At 37.0% G+C, this 19,502-nt stretch overlaps 1 protein-coding gene across 1 annotated transcript in view; it reads left to right on the top strand.

The window, feature by feature from the left end:
• ITPRID1 (ITPR interacting domain containing 1) overlaps window positions 1-19,502 on the top strand; it is a 113,848-nt gene that overhangs the window by 28,943 nt on the left and 65,403 nt on the right. The window contains exons 5-6 of the mRNA XM_075557324.1: window positions 3,342-3,916; window positions 8,361-8,418. Of these exons, the coding sequence (XP_075413439.1) occupies window positions 3,342-3,916; window positions 8,361-8,418 (633 nt within the window). The remainder of the gene's footprint in view (window positions 1-3,341; window positions 3,917-8,360; window positions 8,419-19,502) is intronic.

Genomic DNA, 19,502 nt, shown 5'->3' with positions numbered 1-19,502 from the left:
TCTCTTCCAGTCAGCTGACCACATAGTTGTTTCCAAATTTCCTATCATAGATGAGTGAGTGCTTCTAGCACCTTTTCAGCTTTCTGAAACATTTTAATTGGTATTCCATCAATTCCTGAAGCCTTGTTTTTGGCTAATGTATTCAGTGTAATTTGAACTTCTTCCTTCAGCACCATTGGTTCTTGCTCATATGCTACCTCCTGAAAAGGCCGACTTGTTCTTTGTGGTGAAGCGACTCTGTATATTCCTATGTTTTACTTCTGGTGAGGTTCACATGCAAAGATACCATTTATATTATTGGGGCGGGGGGGGGGGAGGAAAAATTAATTGGTCTTTTGTAACTTTCTACCATATGATCTCTTGTTTCCATCACCAAGACCATATTCTAAAATTGTTAACTGGCTGATTCTTCTTTGTTTCCCACTTTCACATTTCAATCATAAGTAATTATCAATGCATCTTGAGCACATGTTTGAGCAATTTCAGATTACAGAAGTTAGTCAGAAGTCTTTAATTTCCTCATCTTTGGCATTAGTTGGTGGTTAGATTTAAATAATCATCAAAGTGACTTGTCTTCCTGGAGGCTTATGGATATTATCTTATGATTGCCAGCACTGTATTTCAGAAAAGATCTTGAAATGTTATTTTTAACAATGAATGATATTCCATTCATTTTGAATGCGTAATTCCCAGCATAGTAGACCTTATGATTATCTGATTCAAAATGGCCAGTGCCTGTCTATTTCAGCTCACTCATGATCTTTATGCATTTGGATTCATTTTTGACAACTTCCAATTATTTTACATTTATGCTTCATATATATCACATTTCAATGATCAATGAATGTTTGCAGCTCTTTGTTCTTATTTTGAATCATATACCCTCAGAACATAAAGATCCATCCATACATTAAGGTTGACTCCCTCGACTATAAGGAAGCAGCTCCTCCTCTGTTGCATTTTGAATGCACCTAACCTGAGGGACTCAGATTTGCAATATATCAGATAATGTTCCACTGCTAGTCAGAAGATTTTCAGTGGTCAGTTTTTTTCTGAAGTGGATTGCCTGGTCCTTATATCTAGTCTGCCTTAGTGGGAAAGCACCTTTGAATCCTGACCACAACATGTAACCCTGCTAGTGTTTCCAATACTGGTGGTGTAGTTTCCAGTATCATAGCAGCATAGAAGCCATCATCCTACAACAAACTGAACAACTTACCTTGTGCTGATAGTGAGCAGTAACTAGTCTCACTCAATATTTACCTATGTACTTTTTGATTCAAGCTAAGGAAGTCAAGTATGAAACAAACTATAATGAAAACAGTTGGCTTTTCAAAAGAGAGAGTGGAAAATTAATTATGAATTATTCAAAGTCAATACAAAATGTTGAAACTGGGAGTAAGAAAATCAATTGGCCCATTGTTCAATCTACCCAAAGGCAAAACAGAAAGAAAACATTCCTCCAACATTTCCGGGTATTTTGTTCTTTCAATTGACTGAGTCAATTAAATTTATAGGTTTTCTAAGTATAAAAATATGCAGTGGAATGGCTATAAGGCAATCATAAAAATGAATTGTAATTCAATTGTAGCCCCTGGCTTCCTAGATAAACGTATTTTCAACCTTATCTGAATTTAGGGGAAAGATATAATCAGAATTCTTCTGAAAACATTCAAGACTAAAGTCTTGAAGGAACATTGCAGTGTACTGTGAGAAATCTATCACGTATGGGGACTAGAAGAAAGAATAGTAGCTAACACTTTCTACCTCATGTGCAGGAATAGCAAGCATCAGTTGTGTTGTACCATCAGTGCTATGATGGTACAAAAAACAGATGAGCAGACAACATCCTTACCCCCTCTGTGGTCCTTGACCATCGCTGAGAAAAGAAAACTTGCTGTGTTAGTCTGGTAGACTAGAGAAAGAAATCCATGGACCCACATATGTTTTTAAGAGAGAGATTTATATACAAGAACAATTGAACATTGAGAAAACATCCCAGCCCAGTCCAGATCAAGTCCATAAGCCCAATATTAGCCCATATGTCTGATACTAATCTATAAGGTCCTCTTCAGTCTCACAAAAACACATGCCATGATGCCAAATGTAGAAAATCACAGGCCAGTGGTTAGGAAGTCTTTGGATCCAGTGGCATTGGAAACATCTCAGCACTGGCAGGGGTCTCTGCATGGCTTCTCCAGCACCCAGGAGTGCATCAGGGTGGGTCCATGTGTCTTGTCAGCTGCTATGTCTCCCAGGGTTTGAGCAGAGAGTCTTTCACCTCCAAGGAGGAAATACCAGAATTCCCAGAATCCTTAGGGGAAGGCTATGCCCACACAGAAGCCTCATTGACTATGACCTGATTGACAGGTTAGACTCCACCCCTACACGCTTAATCCGTAAATTGACAATTATATAACTACCACATTTTCCATCACTGGGTTGAGAGGCAGCTGTGCAGTAGAACAAAGTTTTATTTGTTTGTTTGTTTGTTTGTTTGTTTTACTACCATAGTGTTATTCCCTTGAGATGACAAAAAAATATTTTCACCATATTTCTCTCAAACTGTTCATGTGATCCCAAATTGACCCTTGATGCATTTGGTCTCTCTCATTGCACATAAGTCAGTACTGATGTGTTACCTAAATAATGGAAGCTAAATTATCCAGAAAAGCTTATATGGCAAAGAATTGGTTTGAGATCATGTGCACAAAAGATGTGGGAAATGCATAGGCTCTGTAATACTATCATTTTCCAGATGAAGAAGCTTATCGTTCACTGTGCAACTGCCACGGGTCTAAGATCCGTTTATTCAATGTCCATGCAGTCATATTGCAGTAAATGGTGAATAGACTGGATTGGGATCCATGGTCTTTCCCCACTGTCAGATAACAGGTGGACATGATGGAGACACTGAACAGGTCATCTATACTATAAAGCTGTAAAAGAATACTTTAGATACCCACGAGAGAATTGGGTTTACTGTTTTACATTTAGTTTCACACATATATCTATGTGTGTGTGTAGTTTGACCAACACCCATAGCTTTTTCAGACTAACTATAATAAAAATTGTAAGCAGATATGAACCTATGTGGCTATATATATTTATAACACGAGGACATATGTCTTTCCCATGGCACAGTGATAGATCATTCTGTGGTGAAATCATCACCATGATATCAGTCATATATACTGAGAACATCTGAGTTTCAGAAGCTTAAAATCTTTCCTATTTACAAAGCACACATGTGAATGCACCTTTTTCAGATTTGTTTACATGAATGCCTTTTAACTGAAAAGAGCCCATCTAAGACTTTTGTGATTCTTGTCTTTCTTCAGGACGTTTTAGACAACTGGAAATCCTGGATCACGTGACCAATGCCTTCTCATCTCTACTGAATGATGTTAACATCCTACAGAACAATGCTGAGCAGAGAAATGAAGGGACGAGTGTGGGGAAAATCTCAGCGAATGAGGCCAAAGAGCATCCAACAAGAATGGGCGAACTTTTAAAGAGAGCTTCAAGAAAGAGCACAAGGAGGGATTGTAGCCCAGAAGCCCTGGAGACAGGGAAAATGAAGAATGACATTTTTATCCCATCTATGAAAACAGGGGAATCCAGAACAGAGTTGCTAGGGATAGCAGACAGTCATAACCAAAGCCGTTCCCCTCCTCTGAGTGAGCACGGGTCTCTCCAAGCCTGTGGTGACTCACTCCCTTGTCGTCCACCCCAACCTCTTCTACACAAGCGATGGCGTCTCTCATCAAGGCTGGCCCAGAACACTCGAACTTCCAGTGTGTCTGATGAGCCAGTCAAGGACAGACCTCAAAAAGAGAAACTGACACAGACTGACAGAGTCAGAAACTTGTCTCATCGTGCAGGTGAAGGCCTGGACTCCTTTGAAATGGAAGAGGTAAGTGTTGTCTTCTAACGGACGTGACCCGCACCAAGGCCCCCCCTTGCCTTCCACACTTCCTTTCACCACTTGACCTTTGAACTCCCCCTCATTTTCTCTTCGTATCCTCTGAGTCTTGTTTTGTGTCAGACATTTAAGGTCATTCTAGCCTCTCCAACTGGAAATTGATATGAAAGCAGCCTTTGCTTTTTCCTGCTCATAAACTAATCCACAACTCATCCTTTAAAAAAAATAATAATGTTTGATTGTACTTTTGAGACAGTTTATAGCGCAAATTAGCTTCCCATTTAACAGTTACTACCCCAATTATTCATCGACAAATGCTATATTTTTGTTAGATGTGTCAGCTTACATTAATTCTGGCTATTTCATGTTCAGGGATCTGGTTCCCCTGACCATGGACTCTTCCATCTTTGCTTGGGAGTACTGGTTGTTCACTAGGTCCTTGTCTAGATTTTTTTTTAAATGCTTCCTTTCTTCTTTTTTTCTCACATTTTTATTGGCACCCAAACCTCATATCATACTCATCAATAGTTCAATTATGTCAAGAAGTATTGTACAATTATTACCAGTTCCTTTTTTTTAAGGGACACAGTACTCCTTGGAAAGAGTCTTTATATTTTGTAAGCCGATAGATAATTTAGCTGAAAGGTGACCTCCGCAGTTAGGTTTACCTTCAGGTTAATGGAGTATCCACAAGAACAATCTTAGATAATCCTTTCATCTCAACTGGTCCAATACATCTGTATCTTGTAAGAATTTGAGGCCTGCTCCACACTTCTCTCCCATCCATTCAGATCCCCATATTGTGGCCCTGATCAGATCCATGCAGATGAGACCATGGTCCCTAGATAGACCGTCCTGTAGTTTGGTTTCTTCTCCTCCAGATCAAAAAATGACTGTTGGATTTTATATAGCCACTCAAAAACTTTCAACCCCCTGAATGCTATGCACAAAACGAGCATACACAACACAGATTTATGAATGATAGTATGCCGGTTGACTGAGTTTGTCTCACAAAACTACAGTCTCAAAAGCCTTCAAACTCTGAAAACAAGTCCTGTGAGGAGTTCTGCTATGTTGAAGTATCACGTTTGTGCCGTCTGTTTTATTCTACATTTGAATAGCTACACCTGCTTAAAATGTGTGTGTGTACATATCTATATATATCTACATATCTATATCGATATATCTATATATCGATATATATAGATATAAGTATAGATATAGATATAGACATAGACATAGACATAGACATAGACATGGACATGGACATGGACATGGACATGGACATGGACATGGACATGGATATGGATATGGATATGGATATGGATATAGATATGGATATAGACATAGATATAGATATAGATACATAGATATATATTTAGAGAGAGAGAGAGTGATCACTCTCAAATGACTGCCATGGAGTCAGTGCTGACTTACAGTAGTGGCCGTGGGTTTCCAAGCCTGTAACTATTTGCAGGAGTAGAAAGACTGGTCTTTCTCCCATGGAGCTGCTGGTGGTTTCAAACTGCTGACCACACAGATCTCAGCCCAATGCATAACCATTACACCACATATACATACACACACACATAAATATACATGCATAACGATACATATATTTCCATGGTTGTTGCTGCTGTTGCGCCCTTCCATATTTAGTGGCATTTACCAAAAGGTTCGTGTGTCACCGAATCAAGAGTAAAATCATAATCAAGGATTTCAAATCCATGTGTTATTCATTAGACTGCTATATTGCACAGGACTCAAACAAGACCTTTTGCCAAGTCCAGCTTGTTTCTAAGACTCTCTAGGCCATTCTCTTCCCAAAGTTTCTTCTACCTCAAACCAGACTGAGAGACAGAAAAAAAAAAAAAAAAGGCCTCTCTTGGCTACCTCATTTTATTGTACTTTGTTGATTGCCCTTCACAGAAATTACATTTTATATCAACTTAAGGGGTGTGGGAATGCTGCATCAAGCAAGTGTACCTGCACCATTCTCTACCAGCAAGAGCCCATGACCCTGGGTCACATTTGGAGAGCTCTCACAGTGATTGAGACCTTTCCAGCATGCTGGTGCACACTCAACGGACTACAGTATCCAGCAAACGTAGCTTTGTGTGCACAAGGAACTCAAAGATTGCATGTGGTTCACTTTTTTGAGATTTTCTCTTTATTGAAGTGGTCTGGAACCAAACCTGCCATGTGTCCGAGGTATACCTCCCAAGGTGAGAGTACTGGGAATAGGGATAAACACCAAATTCAACATATTCTTGACCCATAGTAGTTTCAAATGTTATTACAAATGCCAGTTACTATATAAAACATATATTCATGATAATTAGTCCTGAGAACACACATATGTGAAAGGAAGGACACACTCATACATCAAAATGAAAGAAAAAAGCTCACAAACCCCTTTGGCACATAGTAAGCCCTCTGTAAGTAGTTGGTCTTTGAGCCAATTCGCTTCAAGAGGTTTGGGTAATATTGATTTAGTCCAGCGGTGGCTTTCATGGTTTTAGAGACCAGACTATCCTGTTGGACTTCATAGTCAACTTTGTGCCTGGCGTTCCTTTCGTGGTTTTGTTTCATGTGTGTGTCTAAGGGAGGAATAATCTAAAATGGTATGAAAGAAACTCACTACTTGGATTTTGCTTTTATAAAAAAATGTCTATTTAAAATATTACATCTTCATCACAACCTAGGGAAAAATATTTGCTTGATTCAGTACCAATGGAGGAGTCAATGAAACTTGGGTTTGATTGTGTTTTATAAGATGCTAATGCCAGATTTAATATTTATTTTTCAATGGAAAATCTAAAAATCCAATTATAAGAAATGAAAAATATGTGTGAAGTTGGCAGATTTTCATGGCATTTAAAACACAAGTTAATGTGCTTAAATATCTAGCTATCAAAATATCAAATATGGTTGGCCAAATTTTGCCTCCAAATCAATCTACAATGCTTTCCCTAAAGTCCTACTAAAGACAGAATTTGGCAATAGTTGGCTCAGTATTCAGAATGATGTTTCCAACAAAATTGTACATAGATTTTAATGCAAAAATCAACACATGTTTGTGTTTACTTTTACCCAAAATTGAACTGAGTCTTTTAAAATTTTCCACACATATGGGCTAAATTTAAAATTTATGGAACTTGTGTAACTATAAACTCAATGTAGAAAAGTTCTTTATATTCACGAGTTTCTAGATTTAAAAAAAAATTAGTAAATTGGCTCAGATGAAACAGCTAAGTTATACACCTGGCTTCCATTTTGATTGTTGGAATTTTGTATTCTGTTTTTCAATCGAGAAATAAGTAATTCACTTTCCACTAAGTGGATTTTTTGTTAAAGTAGGGTTCACAGAAGAATAATTCTTTATTATGCTTTAAAATTTTTACTATGCACACTGGAGTATGTGTTAACCAACGCCAATCAAACAGAGTGCTTAAATGCATGTTTAATTAATCATAAAGATGCAGTAACTTCTTTAAGAAAAGAGAATAAATATTTCTTTTTCATTGTTGAGGTATACCTTAGTGTCTTCAGTTTATTCGAGAGTTAATGATGATTTTTGGTCATATGTACCAAAGTGTTTAAAATATTAATGTCTTCTGATTTTCTTGATATTCAAATATTAATCCCAAAGAAATAATATGGTATACACTTACATATATTTATAGATATTCATCTCATTATTAGTTTTACTTGAAAATATAAAGAGCATTCTAAAAGTAAAACAATTGGTGAGTAATCTAATGTACTTTCAAGATATGGCCTATTGTTTGTGGGGGGAAAATTGGCCATATAATGCATTCAGAATAAAATATTAAAAAGAAAATTTTCCCACAAAATGCCTAAAATAGTAATAAGAACTATCTTTTCCAATTTCCTATTAATTCAAGTTTCTATAGTAAGTAGGTATGGTGATTTTAAAATAGATATTAGTTTGTTTTCACAACAATCTTATGCTCATTAGCAGAGTAATTATTTCCAATAATAATCTGAAAGTGAAATTCTATTCTATCAATTTGGAAATTTAATTAGCTTTAACCAAACCTAAGCCCAATGTAGCAACTGACTTACGAATTATCTGAGGGACTCTCCATAAACGTAGCAGGTAATAACTAAATCCTTCAGAGAAATGAACTTACAACTGAACAGTTATTTAATTTTTGCTAAAAAATCTCCTGTGTTTTAGAAGAAAATTAGGAGACTTTAGGAGAGAGTAATATCTCCCAGGAAGAGCCTCTGCTCCTACCAATTTGACATCATGACAACTCATAGATGTCACCTCCTTGTAGTAAGGTCAGAAAATTATGCTTACCTGGTTAGCAGTACCCAGTGACCACTCAATATACATGTATTGAATAAATGAAGTGATTAATTGTGGAATTTTCCCTAATGAGTTGAATGCATTTTGATGCCTCAGGTCCAGAGTTTTGAAGAAGATACAGGACACTCTCCTGACATGACTGCCGGAGCCACAGGTAAGAATGCAGGACGGTACTCAGTTTTCATCCATCTTGCAAAAAGAGAAGGCACCTGACTAGTACTAATATTTCTTTGTTTAAAAAATAGTTTTATTGGTATTTACTTCACACACCTTAAAATTTAATCATTTAGTTATATTAAGAAGTTTTGCGAAATCATTATGACAATGAATTTCAGCATTTTGTCATCTCCTACTCATTGTTATCAGCTCCCCGGTTCCCCATCCTCCCCTGTCCCCCTAGGCAATCAATCCAGTTACTGTCTCCATAGATCTACCTACCCTGAATTCCGTAGATGGGAAATCATGCAAAAGACAAGCAAGAAGCAACAAACAACAACAGTGACAAGACAAAACATAGAAAAACCTCAATTAAAAAGAAAGACAATGCTACAGCTTTAAAATGGGTCAAAGGGAAGATCAAATGATAAGGTTTAAGCCAACTACACGTTAACCTAATTACGTCAGCCATAACTGACATTACAATGCTCTCTCTCTCTGTTAGCATGGCCACTCTCCTTCCTCGAGTATGATTAGCAAGGATTCACCAGCTAGCCCATTTCTTTCTCTTCCTTTCTTTGCATCCCCTTTCTGCCCCACCCATAGCCCCCCACCCCTTCTCCGCAACCTCCAAAGTCTTCCATTCAACATGAAAGTCTTTATCTTGCTTGTCTGGTATTTTTTCCCTTTACATCAATTGTCCTTTTATCATTGAGTGATTTCACTCAGCATATTTTTTCATGTTCATCCATTCCAGGAAGTGTTTCCAGATTTTTTCATTGTTTTTAGGGATGCATAGTATTCCATTCTGTGTGTATACCAGAGTTTCTTTATGCATTCTTCAACTGACAGGTGTTTAGCTTGTTTCCATCTTCTTGTGATCATGAACAATGCTTCAATGAACATGGATATGCATCTGTCTGCGGGTTACCTGCCTTTTACTTCTTCAGGGTATATATCCAGCAGAGGGATTGCTGGGTCATATGGAATTACTATTGGCAGTTTTTTGGTGGTAACACCACATCATCATTGGACTCATTTATAGTCCCACCTTCAGTGTATGAGCATTCCAATCTTTCTGCAGCCTCTCCAGCATTTGTTGTTTTCAGTTCATTGTTGTTGTTGATTTTGCTATTGTTGTTGTTTGACTTAGCTGTCATTGTCAGTGTATGGTGGCACTCTTCATTGTTTGGGTTTGTATGTTCCAGATGGCTAGTGATTGTGAGCATTTCTTCATATGTTCATTGCTGAGTTTTCGGTTTATGTGCTTCCTGTTTGTGTTTTCTATGATATTCTGTAAATGAAATCCAGAATAGATAAATCTATTGAGACAGTAACTGGATTATAATTGCCTAGGGGCCTGGCAGGGAAAGATGGGGAAAATGGAGAGCTAACAACAAGTATGAGAAGAAAATGTTCTGGAGTTGGTTGTGGTGATGATTATACTAATCTTTCTATGACTGAATGGTTAAATTGCATAATATGTGAAGTATACAACAATAAAAATATTTTAAAATACATGTGCAGAACTTAAAATGTTTCCAGAAGATACCGTGAATCTATGAATCATCTGGGAAATTAAAAATCTACAATCACAGTGAAGGTATATGTAAATTTTAAGATATGTACTACACAAATGCACAACACCTCTGTAGCTAGTTTAAGATGTGGTTTATTTAACACTGATCTGACCAGGATGATAGAATGATTTCATATAGAACTAGGGGGCTGACTGGGTGAATGCTTCCTTGCCCCTACCTCCAAGTAGCTGATGGGGTTACACGTGCATCATACCACTTTTCTGCACCTTAGTTTTCTCATCTTTAATAAAGAGATGGTACAGATAATGTTCATATTCATTGCCAACACTTATAGTCTAAAATAAGTGACTTTATGACCAAGTGGCCTGGGTGAACCATGCAACTTATCTCTTAGTTTGCCTCTGGATCACTCTAGACAACAGAGAAAGAAGGACCACTTTCTCCAGTGCTCCTTCCTGTGTCCCCCTGGGCCATCGTTGTGATCCAGCATTTCCATGAGAATAGAGCTAGAAGTAGACAGGGTTTAGTCAAGCAAAATAGAGCAGATGAGGCTAGTGCATTTCCTGGAAGGAAATATGCAAATTTTTAATTTAATTTAGTGTGGTGTCAAACACATCTTTTTCATTACAAAGTGTGTGCCTGGGCCTCATTTTGCTAAATGCTGTTTAGAAATTATGCATTAGTAATTATAGGGTCCTACTGATTACATAAATTGTTATCCTGCTCTTCGCAGTAATTACCACATAACCTGCATTGAGGTCTATATGACAAAAATAAGCATCTGTTTTCCATCTAATTGAATGCTTCTCAGTGAAGTTGAAGGCTCGCTTGCAATGGGAATTGCCTTCCTTAACACTCAGTTAAGAGGTCTCATGTAAGCCACCTCAATAATTCCATGAGCAATTGGAGAACTTAGGCACAAGTCCCAATCTACAGGCAACCGCAAACTGTAAGAGGAAAGCGCAGGAGAAGAAGGTTACCCACTGGAGAAAATCTAATTTATAGTCCCGTACATGCAGGGCATGGGAATGTGTCACATTCACAGACAGTGTTGATAACCTCCGGAAAAATAGGGCTGGTGAAAAATAATGAAATTAGTTCAAATAATGGAACACACGAGATACTATCATTTTGATCCTGTCTGTGTGCAGGCATGTAACATTACTTTGTGACTGAACTCAAAAGGTTAAGGCACAGGTACTGCTTTGATCAATAAGAGATGGAGGGGGCGAGTCAGTACAAACCACAGGATGAAGTTCTTAATTTGCTCAAACACTCTCTTTAGGAGCTCACTCAGTCCCCGCCTTGTGAGAATTCCAAGTGGCATGGGGGAAGCCACGTGCAGGCACTCTGGCTGTGACCAGGTGTCCATGAGCTGGTTCTGGCCCAGAGCCACCCTGTGCACAGCGGAAGGAAACACCGTGCTGTCCTGTGCCTTCCTCGCAATTGTTCCTATGCTCCAGCTCATTGTTGCAGCCTCTGCGTTAATCCGTCTCCTTAAAGGGTTTTCCTCTTGTTTTGCTGCCCTTCCACTTGGCCGAGTATGATGTCCTACTCCAGAGCTATCCCTCCGAGCAACATGGCAAAGCATGTAAGATAAAGTCTCATCATCATAGCTTCTAAGGAGCACTCTGGTTGTACCTCTTCAAAGACAGATTGATTTGTCCCTTTCGCAGGACATAGTGTTTCAAATCTTCTTTGCCAGCACCATGATTCAGGTGCCTTGGTTCTTCTTTGGTATTCTTTATTCAACGCTCACTCTGCTGGACAGCCCTTAGTGAGTTTCATTTAAGAAGTCATCGTGAACATTTTATGTAGTCCAGATTTCAGATGACTCAGCCTCAGGCCTCACATTTCTGCAACCACAGGAAAGGACCAAGTGATAACCATTTAATGGAGTTATCTCCCCAAACTTGAGGGCTAATCATAAATTGTTGTTGAAAGACACACACACACACAATGAACTCTTTAAAAAAAAACAACTTTTGAAGACCGTGTTTTCTCTACTCCAGCACAGTACTCTGAAAACTAGCAAAATATGTATTTAAGCATTTTGCTAAACAAGTTTAAGAAAATTGACTTCCTTTAGAAATGATGACCAATGACCATAGATTTGCTATGCTTCCTTCATCCCCTACCAAGGGACTACAGAGATTGTTTTAACTAAACTCTAGAACAATGGTAAGGCCATCGTTTCCAGAAGAATGTCACTGAACACTTAAATTGGACAAGCTGTATCTTCCTTGTTGCCCCAGAAGATGAGCAAACAAAGCAAAATAATCACAAAAGATACAGTAGTTCAAAATCAAAGTCTACTCTGAGGAAATGTCCATGAGTAAAAGAGACAATAAAAAAGCAAATGAATCTTTAAAATTATCTCATTTATTCATTAGAGATCAACCTCAATAAATGTGGTTGTAAGATACTATTATAGATTAAAGCATGGCCCACAAAAATATGTGTCAATTTGGCAAGGTAGTGATTCTCCATATAACTAATCTTTCTCCATTTTGTCTGATATAATTCTACTATATGTTGTCAGTCCAAACCTCTCTGGTCTTAAAGAAGCAGGATTAATGGCAGTTATTTTCATGAGTCAGGGTATAATTTTCCAGGTTAGGTTATATGTTGGGTCAATTTCTTTTGAGATTAAACAAGAAGCAGAGATCAGAAGTTCCTACTACCACCAAGCAAAGAAGAGCCAGGAACAAAGCATGTCCTTTGAACCCAGAGTCACTCTGCTGAGAGCGTCCTTGATTGAGGAGAAGATTAATATCAGGGCAGGTAGATATCTCCAAAGGTTGCCTGACCCACAGATGCTAAAATGAGACAAGAATCTTACTTACACAGAGCCACTAAAAAACCCCACAGTCTTCCCTTAGAGATGGCTCCCTGATTTTGAAATCTGGGCCCTTCGACTGTAGGAGAATAAAATTCTGTTTGTTTACACATCCACTTCTGGTGTTTCTGTTACTGCGGCACTAGATAACTTAAAAGATAAAATAGGTTATGTTTCATTCTGCTTTCCATGACACCTAAGTGATTCCTAATGGGCAAAGCCGCTTGTAGATCATAACTGTAAACTCTTGGCAAAATATTTAAAAACTATTACCATAAGGCACAGGAGATTGACAAGTAGATAGTGGAGCATTTCCACATATGGAAGAAATAAGTACAATGAGGTGATTTTCTGGTTTTAAAAATAAATCCTTTAGCCTGAGGTGAGGGACCTGCTGGCACCATTCTAAAACTTCTTTAGAAAGAAGCACTCATGCAAAATTTAAAAAAGGAAAAGGAGTCTGGGGCAATGATGAAAACTGGAAAGTAAGAAAGGAGAGAATCAAAAAGAAAGAATATTGTTAAATTCTAGGTATAAAATTTCCCAAATCTCTAATCAGTCCTTGATCTAAACATGCATGTGGACTACTTAAATAAACTTTGAAGAAAGGAATTCATTTTCTCCATTTGAATGTGAATTTCACAAATTTTCTGTCTACAAAAATAGCTTATTAATTGCACCATTGTCCACGTACAGTAATTGTAATACTATTGGACTTAAGAAGGAAAAAAATGTATAGTCCACACTCAAGAAAAGATAATCAATGAAGACTAGCCCTAAAATAAAAGGGGTGTATGAATTAACAAGTATGTCTCTTAAAAGTTACAACTATGTCCAGTCTGTATGATTTACAGGAATACATACTCATAATTAATTAAAATGTGGAAACCCCAAAAGAGAAACAGAAATTATAATAAAGAATGGAATAAAGATCTAGAAATGAAAAAGATTTCTGACATAAAATTCATTGAAGGGATCTTATATCATATTATAAATGACAAAGAAAATACCAATAGAAATTATCCCCTCAGAACAAAACCAACAAATGTCAGACAGTGTGAGACATGACAAAATAATAATAATTTGTAAATTATCAAGGGCTCATGAGGGAACTGTCACGAGGAGGGAGGGGGAGAATGAGCTGAAACCAAGGGCTCAAGTAGAAAGCAAATGTTTTGAGAAAGATGGCAACAAATGTACAAATGTGCTTGACACAATGGATGGATGGATGGATTGTGAGAAGAGTTGTATGAGCCCCCAATAAATTGTTTATTTTAAATCAATATTAATAATAACAAATGTGTTCTTCTTTATGACCATAAGAAATCATCCACAAAAATTGAACTATGGAATGATATGATATATGTTCTAATTCCCAAATAATAAAAATTTTTAAATGTAAAAAAAAGAGAGAAAAGATAATGGTGGTAGATTTTCCTAATGTGCTCAAATATTTAAGGTGAAAGATTTAAGAAGTTCAGCAAACTACAAACAGAATAAACACCACACAGATACACACAGCGCCTTAACAGCTTCATGTTGAAACTAATATTAATCAAAAGGAAAGAGACAAATCTTCAAAATGTCCACACATAAAATTATATATCACAAACCCAAACCCACTTCCATCCAGTGAATTCCAACTGATCACAATCCTATGGGGTTTCTGGGGGGTTGTGATCTGCATGAGAATAGGCAGGCTGATGGATTTTAACCTCCATCTCCTGGTTAGCAAAGAAATGCCTAACCCAGAGTGCAAGCAAAACTCCCAATGAATAGGATACAGACTAATAATTAACATTTGAATTATTTCAGACTTTTCATGAGAACAAAAGGGCCCAGAGGACAGTGAACTGTAAACCCAGAGTTCTGTGTAGAGTCAAAGTGTCCTTTCAAGTTTGAAGGAAAAAATGAAGATATTTTTAGAGAGAGAAAACAAAAGCAATTCACTACCAGCACACCTGTACTACAGGGAAGGCTAATGGAGTTTTTTGGATCAAAGATGGACCCTCCAACAGAAAGGAAGGGGAGTTTCACGGGGTGTGTGAGGACAGGAGAAAAGGTTTTTCCATGCCCAAGCTTCTTTAAAGTAAATATAGCCATTTGTAGAACATTATCGCAGTGTGCAAATGTAAAACTTTGATGACTGTCACTCTAAAGATGAGAAGTGAGTAAAGGGACCAATATGGTTGGAGAACTTTTACATCTTACAAGAAGTGGTGCTGTACACTGTGAAAAGCAAGAATATAAAGCAAGCCCTAGAAAAAGAGATTTTTAAAAGTTTTAAAATAACAGAAAAATGAAAATGTAATTATTCAAAATGAAATAAAGCATAAGCCCTATTAGTGTAGTGCTTACTCATTGGCCCGCTAACTGCAAGGTCAGCAGTTCAAAACCACAAGACACTGTGGGAGAAAGAAGAGATTTGCTACTTTCATAAAGAGTTACAGTCTCAGGACAATGCTACACTGTCCTATTGGGTCACTATGAGTTGACATTGACTCAATGGCTGTGACTGACTTTGGAAAGAAAATAAATTAGGGGTGGATGCTGCCAAAAATATAGCTTTGTTATAAATATATATGAGAAAATTCATTAAGGACTTGAGCGCATGGAGTAGAGAGGGAATATGCTAAACAAAATGGCATGCAAGACAAGTGAGAGGGATATTGCAGAGATGTAGCACTCGGTTGGAGTTGGACTCTACCTGTCTTAGTTCTGAGGTCCTAAATTTATATATATATAGATATATATCTATATCTATCTATCTATATATATATTTATTTATAGAGAGACATATAGTGACAGTTGTGTGACAAATCTATTTATATGTTTGTATAGAGATCAGTTCACGGCTCTTAATCTTTTCAGCCCATCATGATTTTTTTATAAAAAACAAAGAAACTCACTGCCATCCAGCCAGTCCCAGCTCATAGCAACACTCCAGGCCAGAGCGGCGCAGCTCCGTAGGGTCCAAGGCTGTGCGTCTGTGCAGGAGTGGGACGCCTCGGGGCTCTCCTGTAGAGCTGTTGGGGTTTCTAACTGCTAACCCTGTGGGTAGCAGCTCAGTCTGCTACCCACTACACCACCGGGTGCCTTATGATTTTTTGTTAAGGGGTAAATTGCAGAGACAGGGAATAGAGGAGTAATAGATTGCCATAAAAAATAATGTTGTCATACTGTGGAGTTCTCATTCCACCTTTTAACCTCAGGAAGGTTTCATATGAAAAGTTGAGCAAAGCAGAAGAGAGAGGACATGAAGACAAAAATAAATCTCTAATTATAATAGTAGAGTCTCTTCATGGGGGAGGGGGGCGTGGAGGGAAGGGGAAAATGAGGAGCTGATACCAGGGGCTCAAGTAGAGAGCAAATGTTTTGAGGGTGATGAGGAAAGCAAATGTACAAAAGTGCCTGACACAATGGATGTATGTGTGGATTGTGATGAGTTGTACAAGCCCCCAATAAAATGATTTCATTATTTTTTTTAAATAGTAGAGTCTCTTAAGATATGTACCAAGGAGGGAGAAAATGTTTTAAAAAATAAGAAATGTTTCAATAACCCTGACAGATTAATGAGGAAAAATGAAACAAAAACAAAAATCAGAATCATATGAGCTTAATGGGCAGAGAAAATACAGAGGCAGTCTAAAGAAGGGATGTGGACTCTGTAAAAAAGCCTGAACAACCTCACCTGTAATTAAGAAATGAAACTTAAACCAAGAAGATGCCATGTCTTACCCATTCTCTAGCAATTATTTACAGGTTTATAATACCTGTGATAGTGAAAATATGATCAAATATCCATTCACTGTTACTTTGAAATGTGATCTGGCAAGTCTCAATATTTTAAACACATAGATCTCTTGATACAGTCGTTCAAGGGTTAGGGATTTGACCTACTAATTAGACTCTGAGATACATACATGCTTTTTTAATTGCCATAATGTTTTTAATAACAAATGACCTGAAACACCTTAAAGGCTAACAGCATACGTCTGCTTTGAATAACTATAGCATGTCCTTACAGTGAAACATTATGTAGTTATTAATTTTAAAAAGTAAAAAAGACTTAATGTGTTGATATGGAGAGGTCTCTGAGACCCTGAACTGTTAGATGAGAAGGATTTAAAGGAATAGCTGTGTGCAGAAAATTCGATATAGATTCTCCTTTGTATTAAAAGAGAGAAATATATTCAACATTTCTGGAAGGATGACTTAGTGACTGTTAATGGCAATACCTTAACAGAAGGGAAGCTGACATGTTTTAAATTAATTGGCATCTTTTAATTTTCTTTTGTTACCATGTGCATATGTTATTTTCATAACACTACATAGCAAAAATTTGTGGCAATACCATAAGAAATTAGCACAATTAAAATAGAGATTTTAATATTCATCTCAGTCTTTATAGATCAAGTGTGAAATAAAAAAGGATAGAAGGCACATTAAGATTATAGTTGATCACGTGCATTAACAGAAAAATATTCAAATGAAGTGTTCTTTTCCCAGTTTTTTGGGGGGGTATTTGTACAAAATCTAAGACTTGTGAATGCAAATGACTCTAACATACAAATAGGCCACTTTGATGTAGCTGTACATGGAGTAACGTTTTAATTCAACCATGAAAGTGCACACACGGCAATTTCCTCTCCCAAACCAAAGAAGCAAAACAAAAAGACTAGCAAGTTCCTGGTGCAATTGAACCTACTAAAGAAGAATGTGGGCAAGGCTAAGTTGAAACTATGAGTCCCATGTGCTCCAATCATTCGAATAATAAGGACAAAGAACATTTTGTATAAAAAGTAAGAGTGACAAAGTAAGTAACCTGAGGCCAATCCATAGAATTAATTGCTTTCATTATCAAACAGGGAAAAACCCTAAATAAATCATTTGCTATGAGAAGTCAACGTAAAAGCAACCACACAAATATAGCCCTAAGTTAAAGATTACCAAAGATAACTAGAAATGGATAATATAGAAAACAAATTATTTGAGAAGTAAAATCCAAGTATAACTATTATTGGCAGCAAGAAAAGAATTTTTTAAAAGAAATTAGAGAGAAAATACACACAAAATCAAAATAGAATGAAAGAAAAGTTATATAGACACTGATATAAAAAGAAATCATATAATATAAAGCAATATTGTATCACTATTACAATTGCAAAAGACCCAATGACATAGTGGCTATGAATCAGGCTGCTAGCCTTAAAGTCGGCAGATCAAGACCACCAACATCTCCAAGGGAGAAAGAGACTTTCTGCTCCAATGATGGGTTATAGTGGAGAGTCATTATCAGTCAAATTGACTCAGTGGCAGTGAGTTGATTATAATTAAGGTATATATACACATTTGTTACCCAAATTAACTCAATACAAAAGAACAGACACCATATGCAACAGCTAGTTCTCAATGATGAGAGAACACCAGAACTAAAAATTTAATCATTGGATTTCATACATGTGTTTGTATTACTATATTAATACATAATGAAATAGCTAAATCATGATAATTTAAACACAAAAGAGGGAAAGCAACAAAAGTTAAGTCGATCATAAATTACTTTTGATTACATCAATGAGGAAATTTTTTAAATTAAAACTAAAATTAAACACAAGATTCTATGTGCCCATTAGTACAATCTTGAAAGAAAAGGTAAGGATCGTCCTATACCAGCTTTTCCAGAGAATTAAAAATGTGTAAATCTTCCCAGTTTCCCTTAAATTTCAGAAAAGTCTCATGTTAAAAATCTGAATAAAATGACTATACAGCTAACTTTTTTAAATAGTTTTATTGCCACACAATCCACATATTATACAATTCAATAGTTCAATTATATTAAGAAGAATTGTACAATACTTTCCACAATCAATCTTAGAACATTTTTTCATGGTTAAATTGATTTTAAAATGAGTTCTGTAATCACAATTATGTAAACACATAATCTAGTGTTCCCTCCCTCCTCCTGAATACATTATTTATTCCTAAAATCCTCTCAGCCTCCCTATTGCCCACCCTCACCCCTGCAGCCCCTATAAGCCCTTGCATCAGTTATTATCTCTATGGATCTACTTCTTCTGTGCTTCAGAAACTGGAAAAAAGAACAGGAACAATAAAACAAAATTAAGTGGTAGGGATAAAATAACAATAATATAAAGATAAAAATACAAATAATGAGTAAGGAAAAAAAGATCAACATTTAAAAAGCCAAGGAAGATAATTTTTCATAGAACAAGGGAAAAATACTTGCACCTAGAACAAATTCAGGTTGGGTCAAGAGGGAGGTCAACTGACCAAGTATCAGGTTCCATCCAGCATAATCATGACCATGACCTCTATTTGATAGTAAAGCTGTCCCAGACCTTTGCCTGTGGCTAGAGGGGATCTGCCAGTGGCTTAATCTGACTACAAACTCTGCAGATGGGTTTTGCACTCCCACTGCTCCATAGCCTTCTACAATTTGGCTAGTCACAATTTAAGCTCTGATATTTTCTCTTCGTTATATTTTAATTTTGTCATTGTCATTTTTGGATCACACAAGCTGGTGTGCTTGTTCTCTGTGGACTTGGTTGACTCCTCACTTAGATGGTTGCTTGTTTGAACACAAGCCTTTAAGGCCCCAGACACTATTCCGATTAACAGCTGCCGGGCACCATCTGCTGTCTTCACCACACTTTGCTGTCGCACCCTTAGCTTCAGTGA

Source organism: Tenrec ecaudatus, chromosome 9 (genome assembly GCF_050624435.1).
Source record: "Tenrec ecaudatus isolate mTenEca1 chromosome 9, mTenEca1.hap1, whole genome shotgun sequence".
Classification (NCBI taxonomy): Eukaryota; Metazoa; Chordata; class Mammalia; order Afrosoricida; family Tenrecidae; genus Tenrec; species Tenrec ecaudatus.
Note: the sequence above shows the minus strand (reverse complement) of the source record. Positions and strands in the feature narration are given on the sequence as shown.